The following is a 16,417-nucleotide window of genomic DNA, read 5'->3' on the forward strand; positions in this document are numbered from 1 at the left end:
GTTTATTTTCGGTTGGATTGGGTATCGTGGTCTCCAACAACCCCGAAATACGAACGACGCCACGGCCAGTCTTTGAGCCCATATGTTCTTGGCCGGCGGTTGAGCTCGTACCCTGGTGGTCGAAAGCATGGCCGATTTTGGTATATAGCTAAACCAGACGGCTTAAATATAAGTAAAGTTGGTATAAGAAGGAATAGAGACCAGTATATAGGTATCTGGTACTGTCAAACAGTAGAAAGGGGATAGCCAGGTGCGAAGGCGATGGTCTTTTGTCTCCTGCAAGCCTGGGGCAAGGACGCCTTTGCGGACGAATCGACATTGCACTTTCATCTATAACAAGGACATAAAGTGTGGGCCTAGTAGATTTGATCCTGGGTGTCATTCGCTGCTGTCCTTGAGGTTGATAAGTTATTATTGCTTGAATGTGATTATGTACACGAGCAAAGAAGCAACCTCATCACTGCACGATGTTCGTTTCAGTTGTATGAGTGGAAAGTTCTCCATGAGCCTTTATAGGTGGTCCTTGCCCCCAGAGAAATTGTTGGAGCAATATGCCAGTCCTTAGAAAGCTTCAAGGGCGCCTTCAATCATAAGACGGTGAATAGGAAGCTGCAACCAGCTGGATCTCACGATCCAAGGTTTCCCTATCTGGTGACAGAACCGCGTTGTTAATGGATTTATCCTTTTTAGATAGATGAGCTGTGAGCAATTGGATAATTCTATCTTGCTCGTCGTGTTGGGATGAAGGCAGAAGAATCCTGAAAACATGGGCCCACCACATTGGTGGATGGCCAAAGCAATCAGCAAGGCTGGCATCAATTGTCGGCCAATCCAGCAGCACCGGCACTGCACAAAGCCCCGATGTAACTTCTAGCCTATACCCTCTCCTGGGGTAAGATGACGGGGTTTCTGTTGCTGAAGGTCTCACTGATGGGCGTGGAGAACTACAGGATGGATAAACAGCCCAAGATAATGGTGTTCGGCCGAATTTATCCTGAGTATTGATATCCGCAAGGCCAGACTGCAGGAGTTTTCGTAGCATGGCTACGTGTCCATGCACCATGCACCGCTGCCACCGAAAGTGACGTCTTTTCAGTCAATCTTTTGCAGTCAACCTCGGTGTCCGAGGCCTCAAGAAGAATGTCCACTGCTACTGGCTTATCTTCCTTAACAGCCCAAAATAAGGGCGTCCATTGATATCCATCTCTGGAGCTCACGTCAACGCATCCTGTGCTGAGTAGCACATACATGACCTCCTTCTGCAATTCATCCCAGTCTTGTTTTGGCTTAGGGGAATGATTTAGCTTATATTTGTCTGGTCCTGCGGCCCATGAGAAAGCCGTCCTTCCTTTATCGTCTTTCCCATCTATATCCACCATTCCGCTTTCAATCAAAATTCTCACCATCTCGACTTTGCCTTGTTCGGCGGCATGTGATAAGGCATCTCGCCCGCTTCCATCGCGGTTTGCTACGTTGCAGCCAAGCCCAATGAGCCGTCTAACTGTAGGCCCGTGGTTTCCGGCTACTGCCCAATGGAAGGCACATTCCCCGAAAGAGTTCATCCAATGGCGACTCATTGCATGGTAAAGTAGGACATTAGAAATATCCCGTTTGCCTTCGCTGATTGCAATACGCAGGGCTGTACCAATCCTGGCATCTCGGTTGCCACGATTGACTCCGGCATTGCCGAGCAAGAATTCAAATATTTCTGCTTTTGCACACCTGACCGCATGAATAAGGGGCAGGTAACCATTATTGAGCTTGTAGTTCAAATCAATTTCGCCGGTTTGTTGGAGAAGTTTCAATACTGCTACATGGCCACGTTCAATAGCGTACTCCACCAGAAACAAGGCCATCGAATGACCTAATCGCATCCGAATTTGCTTGCTGCCAACCACATAATGCTTCATGCGATCAATAACATCCGGCTTGAGCAGCGAATTGTCGGCAGAGGTACTTGCACTTGGATCGCAGCCAAGCAGGGCTCTAATCGCAAGCGTGTTACCCGCGTAGACAGCTGCACCCATTGGACTGTGATACCTTCCCATTTCCTTCCACAACGGCGGTGTGCGTAGGAGCTCTAGACGGATGAGGTGGTCCAAATTCAATTCTGCCAGGACATACAGAGCCGTCACTTTAATGCTATATCGGCGGGTGTGATAAGGTTCCAGGGCATTACGGATGTCCTTGAAGTCATGGAAGGACAAAGAAAACGTTTCCAGGAAGGCATCTTGCGAAGTACCTGCAGCCTCGGCCGCATTGCTGTGAGGTAGGAGGCTATGAATAGCATAGTCGAGAAACGGGGCTTCTGACTCGACGTACTTTATCTTTGCTGCACGTGGAGAAGCATAGAGTTTTGGAATATCATCCGCGGCTAACAACTTGAATTGGCATATGTATCGAAAGCAGAGTTGTGCAAGCTCATCATGGGCGTTCCCGACTGCGTTCGCGCCCAACCCAGCCTGAAGTTTGCTGAAACCGTCCCGCCGCAGTAAGAAATCCCGCACTGACTCGTGAATAAAATGCACAGTGCGTGATTTGGATCGGGCGGTTTCAACGAGGCCTTTGGAGATGTTGAGGATGAAATTTTCGATGTGGGGATCAATGTGCCATTCGCCGTCTCTTTTGATCAAGCCATCTTTCGCAAACATGACGGCGAAGTAAAGCTCATCCCTGGATAACGGACGGTGCGCAAATAAAACGAGCTGAAGACAGAAGATAAGATCGCTAATATCGTTGGTGTCTCTGGTCAGCATGTCGGTAAAAGCTCGTCAAGGCCGTCTGGAATCTCATCCAGCCGTTGACGTACGGCGTGGAGTTTGCCCTTGGCGAACGCATCATTCAACGACCGAACCACAAGTGTAACCCAGAGGAATACGCCGGCTGCTCGGGCGCAAATTTCTTCTCTGATTTCTTGGATCATCTTGGACTTGCCCCCTCTTAACTCAGTCTCAACGTACTTTCGCATGTCGCCTTGTTGCTCCTGCTGGTACTCCAGGACCAACTCAATGCCACGTTCAATGTTGAGTTGTGGATAGTGTCGGCTTGCCAGGCAGATTCTCAAATGAACGCCGCATGCGTTCGAAGAGTGTCCCAGGTGCTCGAGGAAGGGTATCATGTCACCCATCTCGCCTTGGTCGCATGCATCCAGAGCATCAATAAAAACAAACACGTAGCGGTTGGTCAGCGACCGGATGATCGATAAGAGCTGATGCTTCAAGTCTCTGATCGTCCAAGTTATCCCGTCATCTTGGCTTAGCATCTTCGCTGCAAGGTTGAAGTAGGGCTGTTTGGCACTTGATGAAATGGCGGTAGACGAGAGAAGTTGGTGCAAGAGGGAACGATACATACCCACAGTGGACCTCTCCAAGTCCACCCCTTGGGCATGGAAGAAGAAAGAAGATATGACTGTGTCAGTTTTAGATCGCTTTGCCTTTGGAAGAAGGTATTTCATGAGCGTCGACTTTCCGGCTCCTGGCTTCCCTTTAATCCAGAAAAAACCTCCGTGGCTTTTCAAATCCTCCCCGCACATCCACGTCTTAAATTCGGGTCGCTCTAATACCCAAGCGCATGTTGTATCGTGGGCATCCAGGATTTCATCCAGGCGATACTGGGCCTGGGGGAAAGTTAGTAAGTCAAGGTACGCTTTTTCCCGTTCGCTACTGTAGACCTCAGAGGGCTCTGCGGGTCTTTTTCGCGGGTTTAACTAGGGAGCCAGTGTATCTGCAGGAAAGTCAAATGACGTTTATTAATGGACGCAGCTAAGCGAGCCTACTTGTAACTAAGGATACAATGGTTGCTTACATACCCTATCCTGGGCCCGCTGATGACGTCGCGTTCGAGATGGGAGTCTGATTTAGGAGAGCACGCATGCAAGCCGCTGCACTTGCAGCGGCGTAATATTGCCATGTATCATTCTTATGGCTATCAGCGTAGTTGCTTACTCCTTTGATCAGGATGCAAGGGACACTGTCCCATACGCCGGCCGCTTCCATCTCAAATCCAAGAACTTCTTCGCGCTTGGCAATCTTGTCTCGATCTTTGGCAGAGCACATCACGGTATCCCCCGAGGCAAGCCGGCCAAAATGGATATAGGGAATCTTATCGGAGTCCACACGGCGGCGGTCCACAACGCTTTCGTCCCCGCTGACAACACGCATACACTGACAGTGTGAGCGATGCTTGTATTCAGGCTTAAATAAGATGTCGCTATTGGGTTCAGGATATGGCACATCCTTGCTATTTTGTATAGTCTGAAGATACTTCCGGTGGGCCTTGGAAATCTCCTCATGACGTGCCTCTAGGGTGGAAATGAATGTCCGGATCTGCTGACTCGCTCGACCTAGATTGGACTCCAAAGTCTTCTTGCGCACAAATCGGTGCGGCAACTTTTTCCCCAAGTCATATTGAATAATCGCGCCGCTGACTATCACATCGCCAAGAAAAACATCTCTCCTCGGTTGTGTTGGACCCACATTCGTCCTGTAAGGCACTCCTCCGCAGATCCCTATCAACAGGGCCAGTTCGATGCCCGGATAACTTTGTTTGATATGACTGGCCACGCTGGATGCTTCGGCTTTCCCACAACCACCCATGTGGGCCAGAACCACATCGTAACGGCCAATGCGGCCCAGCGTATAGTGATTGGGGTCATTCCGCACAGGCCCATATTTCTCATAGACAGTTCTGTCATAGACCTTGTCAAAGAGGGGTATCGCGACTTGCGCCTCCGGGGAAAGTGGGCATATGATTGCGATCACGAAACTAGCACGACTGGAGGGGTGGGAGGCTTCGACTGACATTCTGTGGATATATGGGCAGCACGATAATAGAAATAAAAAGAAAGATGAAGAAAGGTGCTATTCGGGGACCAGTCCGTAGTGGCAGATTCGGTTTGTTTATACACGCCGGCGCATGCGACTATGCCCTATATGGGGAAGGCGCAGCAGCGAGTAAATGTTTTAGCGCAGCTCTGAACTGCGCCTTCCCGCGGGCTAATCTTATCATCGTAATTTGGCTGGCTGCTTGTGATAAAAGAGCTGAGGTGTTTTCCTGCCTTGCGCCCACGACGACTGCCAACCTGTGCTTCCGTTCTTGGCAAAAGCCCTCAGAGTTCGGGGTGCTGCATGTATAGGATTGCATCTATGAAGAAAATTACTGATATTCTACCCCATATCAATTTTCATATGGGTTCAGCTCAATACATACGACCATAGGGTGTGGAAAACAGGGCTTCCCGTCCGCTCAGCCGTACTTAAGCCACACGCCGGGAGGTTAGTAGTTGGGTGGGTGACCACCAGCGAATCCCTTCTGTTGTATGTTTTTCCTTCATAGTTTTTCTTTTTGCCTAATTGGTTGCGACGGGCTGTATGTACCACGTTGGTATTCATCGAACTGGTTGGCGGAACAAGGGACCAGAGAAGGAATCTGAGCATTGACGATCGGAATTCACAAGAGCTGCTTATGCTCGGATTTCCACCAATTCATTCATTGAGGGATATCACACAAGGAGCGCATCAGTGGACCTGAATCAGCCATATTGGTCTGGAGGTTACAATATTTGTGTATAACATTCACAACGCATTTAGTACCTCTCCCGTTGCTTACAATGGAACCAACTCATACTGAGTAGGATAATCCCAAATGAGAGCAATGAGAAACGTAATGTGTTTGCTGCGGTCCAGGACTATCTATTGCATATGTCTATTCCAGATTTGCTATGCGCCGAAAGCCTCAAAAGTTGTTTGCATACACAAGAAAAATATCAAAAAAAAAAAAAAAAAAAAAAAAAAAAAAAAAAACCCCAAAGTACGCCATCTATGTTGCGCACCCTCCTAGGCTTTCCCCATCTTATCCATCCATTTCAAATCTGATGACACCCCCAATAAGAACTTGAAAAAGTTCAAATATGCGAGCCCCGTATATGTAACCGGGACATAATAAGCTCCCCGTCGGATCCACGACATTGTGCACCGCGCAGCCCAATCAGCTGACACAATCGCCTTTCCCATGCGAGAATCGAACGCTGCAGGGACGATATGTCGATATATAACCTTGTCCGACTTGTACAGAGCACGTGCGTAGGGTAAGAATGCTCTCTTAGACGCAGTGTATCGTACCATCTCAGGTCCACCCCAAGCCGGATGCAGTTCCGCTTCGCTGCCGACGTACCAGATTTCTGGTAGAACTTTGGTTCTCTGAGATTGTGCAGACATATGTTGCATGAACAGCTCAATTAAACGGACTGATGAGGTGCAGTTCGAGTCCATGGCATCTGACCCCTTTGTTCCATGCGCGAGAATGATGATATCTGCCCCTTCAAGGGTAGGTCCAACGCGCGAGAAGTCTTCGTTGTTCCAGTCCTTGCCGAACTGCAGCTTGTGTATGCTTTTGACTCCTTCAGCAAGTAATTGCTTCTCCATCGCTTGTCCAAATGCCCCCGATCCACCCGTCATGACCACCGTCTTGTTCTTTAGAGAGTATGCAGTACCCGCAACCCAGTCAAACAGTTTCACCATAGATCCCATATACCGATCTGGGTAGATATGGTGCAAGGAGTGGTACTCCGGTCCCACGAACGCCCAGCTATGATCTTTCGGTACTTTGTCAAGGGCGATATGATTGGAGTCCTGGCCGTTACTGATAATAACAAAAAGAGAGCGAATGGTTTGCACGACGAGGACGAGAGAGAGGGCATTCGTATCGAGGTGTTTAACATGTAAACTCAGGATGGTAGCAAGGATCCAGCCGATAATACTTCCAAGTAATTGACATATTAGCTCGAGGGGAAGAGCAATCAAGGCATTCGGTTTGGCATATCGCTGATTGAATTGAAGGGATCGGGGGTAGTAGAGGTGGTGGTATTGATGACAGCGAGAAAGAAAACGGAGGATTCGCCAGCGAGATCTCGACCATTGGTGTAGAAGATAGTGAATGATGTCAAAGAATATAGTACCAAATATATAGAGGTAAGAAGCAGAAAGGACCAGATTTAGCATCGCCATTCTGTGCTTGCAGATGTGGTAATGTTTGCAGTTGCTAATATTCCGGGGGAGACCATAGTAGTGCAAGACAAGCTACCTCCAGTTATACTGGAGCACATCTGTCTCTTTAATGACACAGCACAGCAGTCCCCCCCCCCCCCCCTTAATTTTTTTCTTTTTTTATTTTCTTTTTTTTTAATCAGGGCTCTGTATATACTTTGCGCCGTTTATGTTGATCTCCTGGAGCTTCTTTGTCTCAGGTTGCACCAAAGTAAGATCCTGCCGAGGTCAAATACGAATACGGAAAGAATGCTCCCCTAGGCTGAGGGCCGGCCACTTAGGGCCCGTTGAGGTCCAGTAAATGACAGCCTGGAGCAGGGACCACGTAGCCAAAGTGGATATACACAGCCATGATTGACTAATATTTGTGGCTGCCTGGGGAGCATCGTGTGGGTTTGCTGGTGGCTTAAGTGCGCCGTACCTGAATTGCGTCTGAAAAGAGGCTAGTGCCTCGCTTCATGGTCCTTGCACGTTTTTTGGACCCTTGCAGACAGTTCTGCCATGTTAAGGTTCTGACCCCGGGATTCATTGCTTAAGCTATGTACAGGATGCTTTGACAAGCTCCAGCTCAGGAAAATGAAATCCAACCTCCGTCTTCATGGCTGTGCTTTGATTCATCTCATACCTGCAGCTGGGAGACACACCCGCCAACCCATCGTCGATCGCCAACTCTCTCCGATTGGCTTATAAAAGATCAAGAAGGCCAAGGCCACTAGTATAAACAACCTAAATGGGCTTCATCCTCGGTGATTTCACGGAGAAAAATAGATCCATCAAAAAGTGTGAGACAATTAAAACACCAAGACTCATAGAATATGTCTGATTGGAGTACAGAAATACTTCTTCACTCAACTGCCTAAAGCAGTAAAGATGACGGCGAGCTAAGTTCGTGACCCGCTCGTAGTTCATCAAATCCTGACAAGGTTGCTGCCGCTGTCTTAGATCTAGTTAGAGCCCAAGGCTGACGCCATCTGCTGTATGAGGTGGAAATACCAGTGCTAAAGGCTCATGGGACACATGTATGGCTTTCTTGATAAAGTCACAAGTGCTGTGGTCTATATCTATGATTTGGGACTGTGCCATTCTACAACCTACAACCCCAGTCCTAGGCCAGATATTACTTGCGAGGAACTGTCGCTCAGTGTTAGAAAGCGAACATAACGTGCGAATGCCTCAAGGGATGAAACCGCCAAGAATGTGCGCCCTCCAAAGATTTGGTACGTTTGAGAACAAGCGCGGATGGACTGTGCTGGGCACCCACATGCGACACGTTCGGGAATTAGCGTGGCAGTGTCAGCCTGGAACTACAAAACCTACTTATTGAGATAATTTTAGAGGAACCCTGACTCAAAATTAACTCGTACCCGTGATCATTTAAGCTAAAACTGATTAAACTTAAAGGTTAATTATTTAACCGGTCTAGCCTCTGCACGTGATATGAAATAATACAAAATTGAAAACTAAAGATTAAAGATTAGAATAAAATCAACAAAATCGAAACTATACTAAAATAAAAACACGAAAATCCTACAACCTCCTTTAATACTCCAAAAAACTCTGAATATCTCTGAGACACCTTAGAGAATTGGTTGAAATAGGATATGTAGATTACAAAATGTTTCTGATACAGGATGACTGATTTGGAGTCAAAGCTGATCATCTAACGCTAACATTGGATTATCTTCTTACATAACAGAAATTCCTTGATATTTACAATCTTCCTAAAACTGCCATAGTAATCTCTGAACCTACTGTATTTGAGGCCCTAGGTCTGCTGTCTACTTTGCTGTGCAATCCAGATTCTCTATACGCGAGTACACCCATCTTTCGAACTCGGTCAGCAGTTCAATAGCACTTTGATCTCCGGTCGGTATAAGCTGAGAAAGGTATATCCCAGCAACTCCTTTTTTGATGTCAATCCACTACAGTATGTTAGTCAAATACGATTGGTTAATTATAGGTATTGGATGACCAACCCAGTAACAATTTGGTTTTCCCGACCACGAGAGCGAATATGCTTCTCGACCCTGCGGGAGTCTGGATCTGTTGAGCAGGCCACCGATCCCAAAATCCACCGGTGTGTCACATGGGATAGCATTCCATATGGCATTGCGCGACGCCAACGAATAATCTTCCGGCTTTTCGAGGCCCTGAACACTCTCCAGATGAGGTTGGAACATCTCCTTAACGGTCTCGGGACGCAGCAACTGTGCCGTAAGTATGCCTTGACAAATTTTGAGCATTTCGCTCAATGTTGTATATAGACCGCCTCCTCCTACATCTTCAGCAATGGGGTCGAGGAAGATTGGATTCTTCTCTTCTTCCAGTCCTTGATCTGTTCGCGTCCAAGCTTTGACCTTGCGGGCTCGTAGGTCTTCTCTCTGCTCGAGATGGAACGTTGCATCCTTCACGGAAACAACATCGAAAACATGGCGCTGCAAGTAGTCGCCTAGCTTCATAGAAGTGACTCGCTCAATCTTTTTAAATCATCTATTGTCAATTTATAAAATTCATGAATAATGCGGGACGTTGGAACCTACTGCTACTCCTGCCCAGTCAATAACAGGTGAATACATCCATCGTTCTCCCGGTTCGAAGAGTAAGAATTGGTATTGGCGTAATGTCTGGACCACGGGTGGGCTTCCCTGCAGTTCGTGATAACGAGTCATGAGAGGATCCATGAAGAAGTACCCCATACCACTGGAGTGGGTTAACATGCGTCTTGTAGCCGTTAGTACACCTGATTCAAATATTGCATCAATCCGGAGAGAGAGTGAGATACCGTAGAGTAATAGGTTTGGTGGCTGCCCGAAAGATAGGATTATCATTTTCGTCGAAGCCCGTCAAGATTTGAGGACTCGCCCACTCCCGTAATACGTTGGCGACATCTCCATCCAGGTCTAGTAGACCGCGCTCGACACACTGCATTACTGCAATGGTAGTCACCAATTTGGTACACGAGGCCACCCAATGCACGGCATCTGTATCGGTGGATTCTATAGATTCCTCTCCAAATGCCTTAGCATAGTGCAAGGAACCTTGGTTGTATGGTGTAAGCAAGCAGTACGTATACAGAAGGGAAAAGACATAATCAGTTTTATCTGCTCATACCATCACGATTGATAGCTCCTAGTGTAACCCGTGGTAGGGGCTTCCTGCCATTCTCAGACGACTGACGGAGCAAGTTTACCTTCTCTTCAAACGAAGTCATTATGGCAGATGAACGTTGCGGATGACAAAATCGGTCTGCAATCCAGTATTTCTAGTGACGAACGCGTTTTTCCTTGAGTTACGTGAAAGAGTTCTAATATTCACACCAAATCCACCACCGTTACACTCCAGCAGACAGGCTTTTTTTCTACCATATCCCGCTGGGATGCGATGGGAAAACCGCCGAACCAGTCAAAGTAATCCTCGAGTCCCAAGAATATCAACAAATGCCAGGGCTCGCGATCTGACCCAATGAGGAAACTTTCTTTGCCCTAAATGGAATAGATTGCCATAACCCCATGTAATATTTCCCGCTTTTCCTCGTACTCCGCAAAGTGCCACATGTTTCGATAATAGTTCTGTTATTAGATACCCATTGATAAAGTGAGACAAAACGGGGAACGCCGTTGCCTTAGGGTATCCGCTCGCTCTCGAATTTTTTGCCTATTTCGGTCGGTTCGCGATGATCGTGGCTCGGGCGAAAAAGTGATTGGTTGATTGGGCGGAGAATTTTCGGCCGCCCCACGCGCTTTCAGAGACAATGCCAGACGCGGACTGACAGAGTCAGAGCTATTGCGCGGACCATCGGGATATCCAATTATTAAAGTCATACCTGGTGTTGGAGCCTATTACAGGCAACAACACCAACATTAGTAACAGGCCTGCTCTTGTTTAGATGGCCGAGATTGGCATTTTCATTCACGATCAGGGGTGGGAACTCTCACCTGGACGATATCGCGACTAATGCCAAGTCGTGGACGCGGCTTGATCTTAAGGTTAACAGGCCGCCTCGATGGAGGTGGGATGGCATTAGTTTGGTGTGTAATGCACCGGTTGATTTGCAGATGAGGCGGTTTCGACCTGGGATCCCGAGCCATAGTGCGGAACATCCTTGGGTGAGAAAGCTGAGGGGAGTTGGGTCATAGTGGGTTATCTTTAGATTTTTACTGATCCGTAATAATTTGCGTATGACAGATGTTAGACCATGACTATATGAAGTCAATTTTAATGTTAGTGTAGTAATTCAACATATCTAGTATTAGGGCGGGGGTGGGATGTAAAGCCAAGAGTTGATTATTGCTGTTGCAGTCTAAGTCTAATAGTATGTAGCTCTATCTGTACAACTGTTGAAGAAAGAGAAAGTATACAGCATGAACAGAATCGAAATCAACAAAAAAAGGTGGGTCCAGTGAGTGCGCACAGAGTATATCTCAGGCCAGTCAACTGGGAAACGAGCGACACGAAGAGAAAAGCAAATAGACAATCTTCTAAAGATCGTACAATGAACAGTGAAGTTGAAAGAAATTTGAAAGAGATTGGAATTTGAAATATATGATGTTGAAGGGTAAAAGGAATCCCGAACTGCCATCACACAGTTGGGATGACACAACGTACACAGATCACTTAGACACCATCTTGCCCTTTGGCACACGAGCCAACCAGTAAACACCCACCGCCGCGACGATGTTGAAGGCGATATACACCCACATCAAGCCAAAGTTGCGCCAGGCATCCGAAAAGTAACTAACCACTTGAGCAAGGAAGGTATCCGTGCTGCTCATAGTGCAGAACTGGCAGTCTGATGTGGCCGATGGGTTCAACAGGTAACCCCCATTGGCGCTGATATACGACGACATATAGTTCTGACACGTCTGGTTTCCGGGCGTGTTGAAAGACAAATACTCGACGGCTTCGCATGTCACAGTGGTCCCAGCAAGGCCTGTTGAGAGCATTGCAGATACCAGGTACGTGAACGGGGACAACCGGTACATGAAGATCCAGAATCCAGGCATGTTATCAGGAGTCGCAAGGACACCACAGAAGATCAAGCAAAGGGAGAATAACAACGTCGCGATATTACCTCCGGTCTCTGCTAGCTCGATTCCTGCAATTATCATGTGGGCGAAGGTCGATGTAAAGAGAAGGAAGACCCAGATGAGCAAAAACATGAGACCGGCTCTTTCATTAACGGCATCAGTGGGCTTCGCGTTGTTGTATAAGCCGATCGGGTAGTACCAACAGACGAACATGAGAACGGCCATCAAGGTATTCCATGGAAGTTCCACGAAAATATTGGCCGTCATGAATGCCTGCCAGGAATAGGACTTGGATGGGCGTTCTCGGACTTCGTAGAGCGATCTTTGAGTGACAAAGTGTGGCATGATCTGTTGGCACAAATTACCAAAGATAGTCATCAACATGAACACACTGAACATTTGGTTTTGCATGCCCTGGATGGAGTTGGGAGCGTGGAAGAACGAAAATCCAATGTACAGGGCGGACAGAACACAGAGGATAGTCTTGGACCAGATGTAGCTCGGCGTGCGGTAATACTGGGCAAAGACACGGACCAAGCATTCATAGAGCTGGACACCAAATGATGCTGCGTACTCCTTGAAAGCTTCTGGGTCGGAGTTATCCTGGGGTTTGGTAGATAGGGTCGATTTCAGTTCCGCAAGGTGCTCCTTGACTTTCGTATGCTCGGGACTTTCCCTCCATACTTTTGGCCAATCTATGTCTGTGTGAGAACCTGGTGCTGCTCCAATAACATCAAGCATCCACTCTGCCGGGTTTTCTCCCTCAGCTAATGGATGGGCGCCGTTGCGTTCAAAGTAGCTGGACAGTGTGTTTGAATTCTCGCCGATTTCACCAAAGTAGATCGTCTTTCCACCACGCGCCAAAAAGAGCAATCGGTCAAAGCGCTGGAACAGCATAGCAGAAGGCTGGTGGATGGTACAGAGGATGGCTTGTCCATGTTTAGTAAGGGTATCAATAAGGTCGAGGATAGACCATGAAGTCTGGCTGTCAAGACCAGAAGTAGGTTCATCCAGGAAAAGCAACAATTGCGGCTTCGCAGCAAGTTCGACACCAATCGTCAGTCGTTTGCGTTGCTCGACGTTCAAACCCTCTCCAGGCACACCGACGATCGCATCCGCGTAAGGCTCCATGCCCAGGAGTTTGATCACTTCCTCAACGTATTCCAGTTTCTCCGCGCGGCTAACATGCGCCGGCTGACGCAACAAAGCACTGAAGCGGAGAGCCTCGCGAACGGTAGAAGTAGGTAGATGCAGATCCTGTTGTTGCACATAGCCGGTTTTGCGTTGGAATGACTGATCGCGGGGCCGTCCATCGACAAGCATCTCTCCCGTAACAACTCCCATCGTGACACGCGTAGCCAGGACATCAAGCAATGTCGTCTTACCGGCACCCGACACACCCATCAGTGCGGTGCACGTACCGGGCTTCACCCAGCCGTCGACGTGATCCAAGATGCGTCTGGGTTCACCCTTGATCTTGATGTCGTAACACACATCTTGCCAATGGAAGATAGCCGTTTGCTTCTGGATGCGGACTTCCGAGTCCTGGGCGGGAGCGTCGCCTTTGACAGCACCGCCAGGGGTAGCAGATGATTCCATGTCGGTTTCGCCGTGCGGAAGCTTTGGCTGGTGGCCGCGGCGGAACAGAAGGACTTCACCCTTAGACTTTGCCTCGGAGATATATTCGGTGCTAGCAAGGTAGACAAAACAGAAGAATACCATGAAGGCGATCAAGATTCCGAAGTTGCGCCATTCATGCCCTTTGGTGTATTGGAAACTTTGTTTCAGATAGGCAGTTCCGTCCACGATCGTCGATCCAGACTGGGCACCGACCGTGGAGCAAATCCTGTAGTCCATGGATACAGAGTTATACCCTTGGCCAGAAGGAACAATGCTGGAGCATTCGAATTGGCGACCAGAAAACTCATTGACCATGAAACTTTCAAAGGAATAGGCGATGGGGTTAATATAATTCATCCAACGGGACCATCCAAGCATATTGCGAGTGGGAATCACGAAACCAGTGTAGATAACCATTCCCAGAATCAAAATAGCTGCAGGCACGAGCGCTTGTGAGAGAGAGCGTGAGGTGGCAGCCATAGTTCTGAAAATCATGGACATGGTGTAGGTGGTGGCCACCGAGAAGAGCCAGAAAGTCCACCAGGCACCAGCAGTACGGCGCAAATTCGTCATAAAGTACAAAGGAAGGTTGAACGTGATCGAGTTTAGCAGCTTGTAAGGTGTATCGCATAGCATGGAGGCCACGGCTTCTGTAAAAGGATGATAAAATGCATATCGCGCCTGTTTTTCAACAATTGGACGTTGAGCATAAAGCGTCAAAATTTCGAGCGCACTGGAGAAAGCATTCAAGAGAACTGCATAGAACAGCAAAGCTCCGCGGGAGTAGAAGCTTGCCGTAGTATCCGGAAGGTTATAAAACACTGAAGCCACAATTAAGGCAATGATAAAATTACCGACCAGGGCACTGACAGTCAAGCTGGAATCTCCCTTGAGACGTTGGAATCCACGAACAGTGCACAAGGAAATCTGCTCCCACACCGAGATCGTGTAGGGGGATTTGACGCGCTGGTTCTTTGACTGCATGGCTTTCCGGGCGTCCACAAAAGCATCATAGGAAGAGCCATGGATCGGATATTGCTGCTCAAACTCTTCAATTTCCCTAAGAAGAGCTGCTCTAGCACTGCTTTGTTTCCAAGCTGCCGCGAATTCATCGGGAGTACGAGGGACACGGTTCTCAAAACCTGGGCGGACCAAGCGCTCCGATGGGCTGGTGAGGGATGTAAGGAAGTCGGCAGTGGTTTGGCGCTCAGGGCACTCAAAGCCCATATCCACAAAGAACTGCTTGGCCTCCGTTGTTCGTCCGAAATAGATTTGCCGTCCTTCGTAGAGCACAGTCACCTTGTCGAACACATCGTATGCACTCTGAGACGCCTGGTAGATAGCAACACAAGCCGTGGTTCCGGAATACTTGCTCATGAGGTTTAGGTTCTTGCAGAATTCCAGGGCATTGGCGCTATCGAGACCTCTGGTGCTGTTATCCCAGCACTGAAGTGGTGCTTGACTGAGGGTTGCCTCTGCAATACTGACACGCTTCCTCTCACCGCCACTGACTCCGCGAATGAAGTCGTTTCCGACCCGAGTATTGATCGTATGGGACAGTCCAAGCATGGCCATGACCACATCTCTCATATGCTCTGCATATTGCTGCCGACTGACGCCCTCGAGGCGATTCCTAGGGGCCCTTGCAAGGGCAGCAAACTTCAGAGTATCACCGACGGAGAGTTGAGGGAAGTGGATATCGGTCTCGGCGTTGTAGATGGCTTCACCCCGGAAGGACTTCTGCATCTCTTTTGCGGGAATACCTGGATGTTGACAACCGTTGTTAGCAACCACGCGGTCAATGGATAACCTTCCGAGCGAGCCACATACCCTGGTAGTTGAGTACAGAGTCTTCAGACATCTCAATACCGTTCATCTCGCCGGCAATCGTTTTGAGGAACGTGGTACAACCGCTACCCGGTCTTCCGAGCACAACGACCATCTCCCCACTCTTCACCAACCCATCGAATTCACGAAGAATCTGGATCTTTTGCATCTTCATTCCGACTAGTCGGCGAGCCAGGGTTCCCAGTTCCAAAAGTGAATTCAGGACGTCTTTCTGGTAGTCAGTCGGTGACCCGAATCCATGGACACTCAAATTCCGGAAAGCAACACCAGCTGCCCGGTCAGGGTATCGCTCGGGGTCACGAGATCTGATGGCGAGAAGCATCTTCATCCAGTCTTTGGGCTTGAAATTGGGGCTATGGGGGTTGAGCGTCGATTCCGGATCGTCGACTTGAAAGGGATTATCAAGTGTGCCTTTGGTAGAAAATCGAGTCGATTGGCGTGTGAGCTGGCGAGCAAGGTCGCCCACCCGGGCTTCTATCTTCTCCTCCCTTCCTTGCAAAGTTTCGTCATCTTCGCTTCTCTGCTCCGACTTCTCGGTGTATGCGCTCCCGGGGGGTCCATGGATTGCGTTGTCCAAGTCTGGGCTGCCCTGCAGTTGTGGCAGGTTATGGCTGACCACAGCCTGTGCCCGGGAGGAGTTGGGATTTGTCGTGGCGACGAACGACGACATGGTGGCTTGTGTTCGGAATTACGCTGCTGTTGTCATCCACCAAGAGCAAGCACCGACCGTTGAGCCCTGCGGTGCTCGAGGGACAAACCACACAGTAGATGTTGATAATTAATTCGAAACCGAGTCAGTCCACCTAGTTGAGTGAGATAATCCTTCAATTCTTAACGAAGATGGGGACAGACTAGGGAGCCAGCAGGTAGTGGAGGTTA

The 16,417-nt window shown here is 48.5% G+C and overlaps 4 protein-coding genes across 4 annotated transcripts; all 4 read right to left on the reverse strand.

Moving 5' to 3' along the window:
• Window positions 1-583: 583 nt before the first annotated feature.
• Window positions 584-4,856, reverse strand: BDQ94DRAFT_184070 (uncharacterized protein; the record flags this gene model as incomplete). Its single annotated transcript, XM_026774552.1, has 4 exons — window positions 3,832-4,856; window positions 2,806-3,689; window positions 1,068-2,767; window positions 584-1,021 (listed from the first exon to the last, which is right to left on the reverse strand). The coding sequence occupies exons 1-4, from the start codon at window positions 4,800-4,802 to the stop codon at window positions 584-586; spliced, it is 3,993 nt and encodes a 1,330-aa protein (XP_026620974.1). The 5' UTR covers window positions 4,803-4,856.
• A 978-nt stretch (window positions 4,857-5,834) lies between these two features.
• Window positions 5,835-7,004, reverse strand: BDQ94DRAFT_163133 (uncharacterized protein; the record flags this gene model as incomplete). Its single annotated transcript, XM_026769680.1, has 1 exon — window positions 5,835-7,004. One exon carries the CDS (start codon window positions 7,002-7,004, stop codon window positions 5,835-5,837), a length of 1,170 nt encoding a protein of 389 aa, XP_026620975.1.
• A 1,742-nt stretch (window positions 7,005-8,746) lies between these two features.
• Window positions 8,747-10,254, reverse strand: BDQ94DRAFT_184072 (serine hydrolase domain-containing protein; the record flags this gene model as incomplete). The annotated part of the gene is made up of 5 exons (XM_026774553.1): window positions 8,747-8,965; window positions 9,020-9,520; window positions 9,584-9,764; window positions 9,826-10,144; window positions 10,221-10,254. The coding sequence occupies 5 exons, from the start codon at window positions 10,252-10,254 to the stop codon at window positions 8,822-8,824; spliced, it is 1,179 nt and encodes a 392-aa protein (XP_026620976.1). The 3' UTR covers window positions 8,747-8,821.
• Window positions 10,255-11,653: 1,399 nt separating this feature from the next.
• BDQ94DRAFT_175109 (pleiotropic drug resistance family ABC transporter) lies at window positions 11,654-16,208 on the reverse strand (the record flags this gene model as incomplete). The annotated part of the gene is made up of 2 exons (XM_026772452.1): window positions 11,654-15,453; window positions 15,521-16,208. 2 exons carry the CDS (start codon window positions 16,206-16,208, stop codon window positions 11,654-11,656), a joined length of 4,488 nt encoding a protein of 1,495 aa, XP_026620977.1.
• Between the last annotated feature and the right edge of the window lie 209 nt (window positions 16,209-16,417).

The sequence above is a fragment of the Aspergillus welwitschiae genome (genome assembly GCF_003344945.1).
Source record: "Aspergillus welwitschiae strain CBS 139.54b unplaced genomic scaffold BDQ94scaffold_50, whole genome shotgun sequence".
In the NCBI taxonomy this organism is placed as follows: Eukaryota; Fungi; Ascomycota; class Eurotiomycetes; order Eurotiales; family Aspergillaceae; genus Aspergillus; species Aspergillus welwitschiae.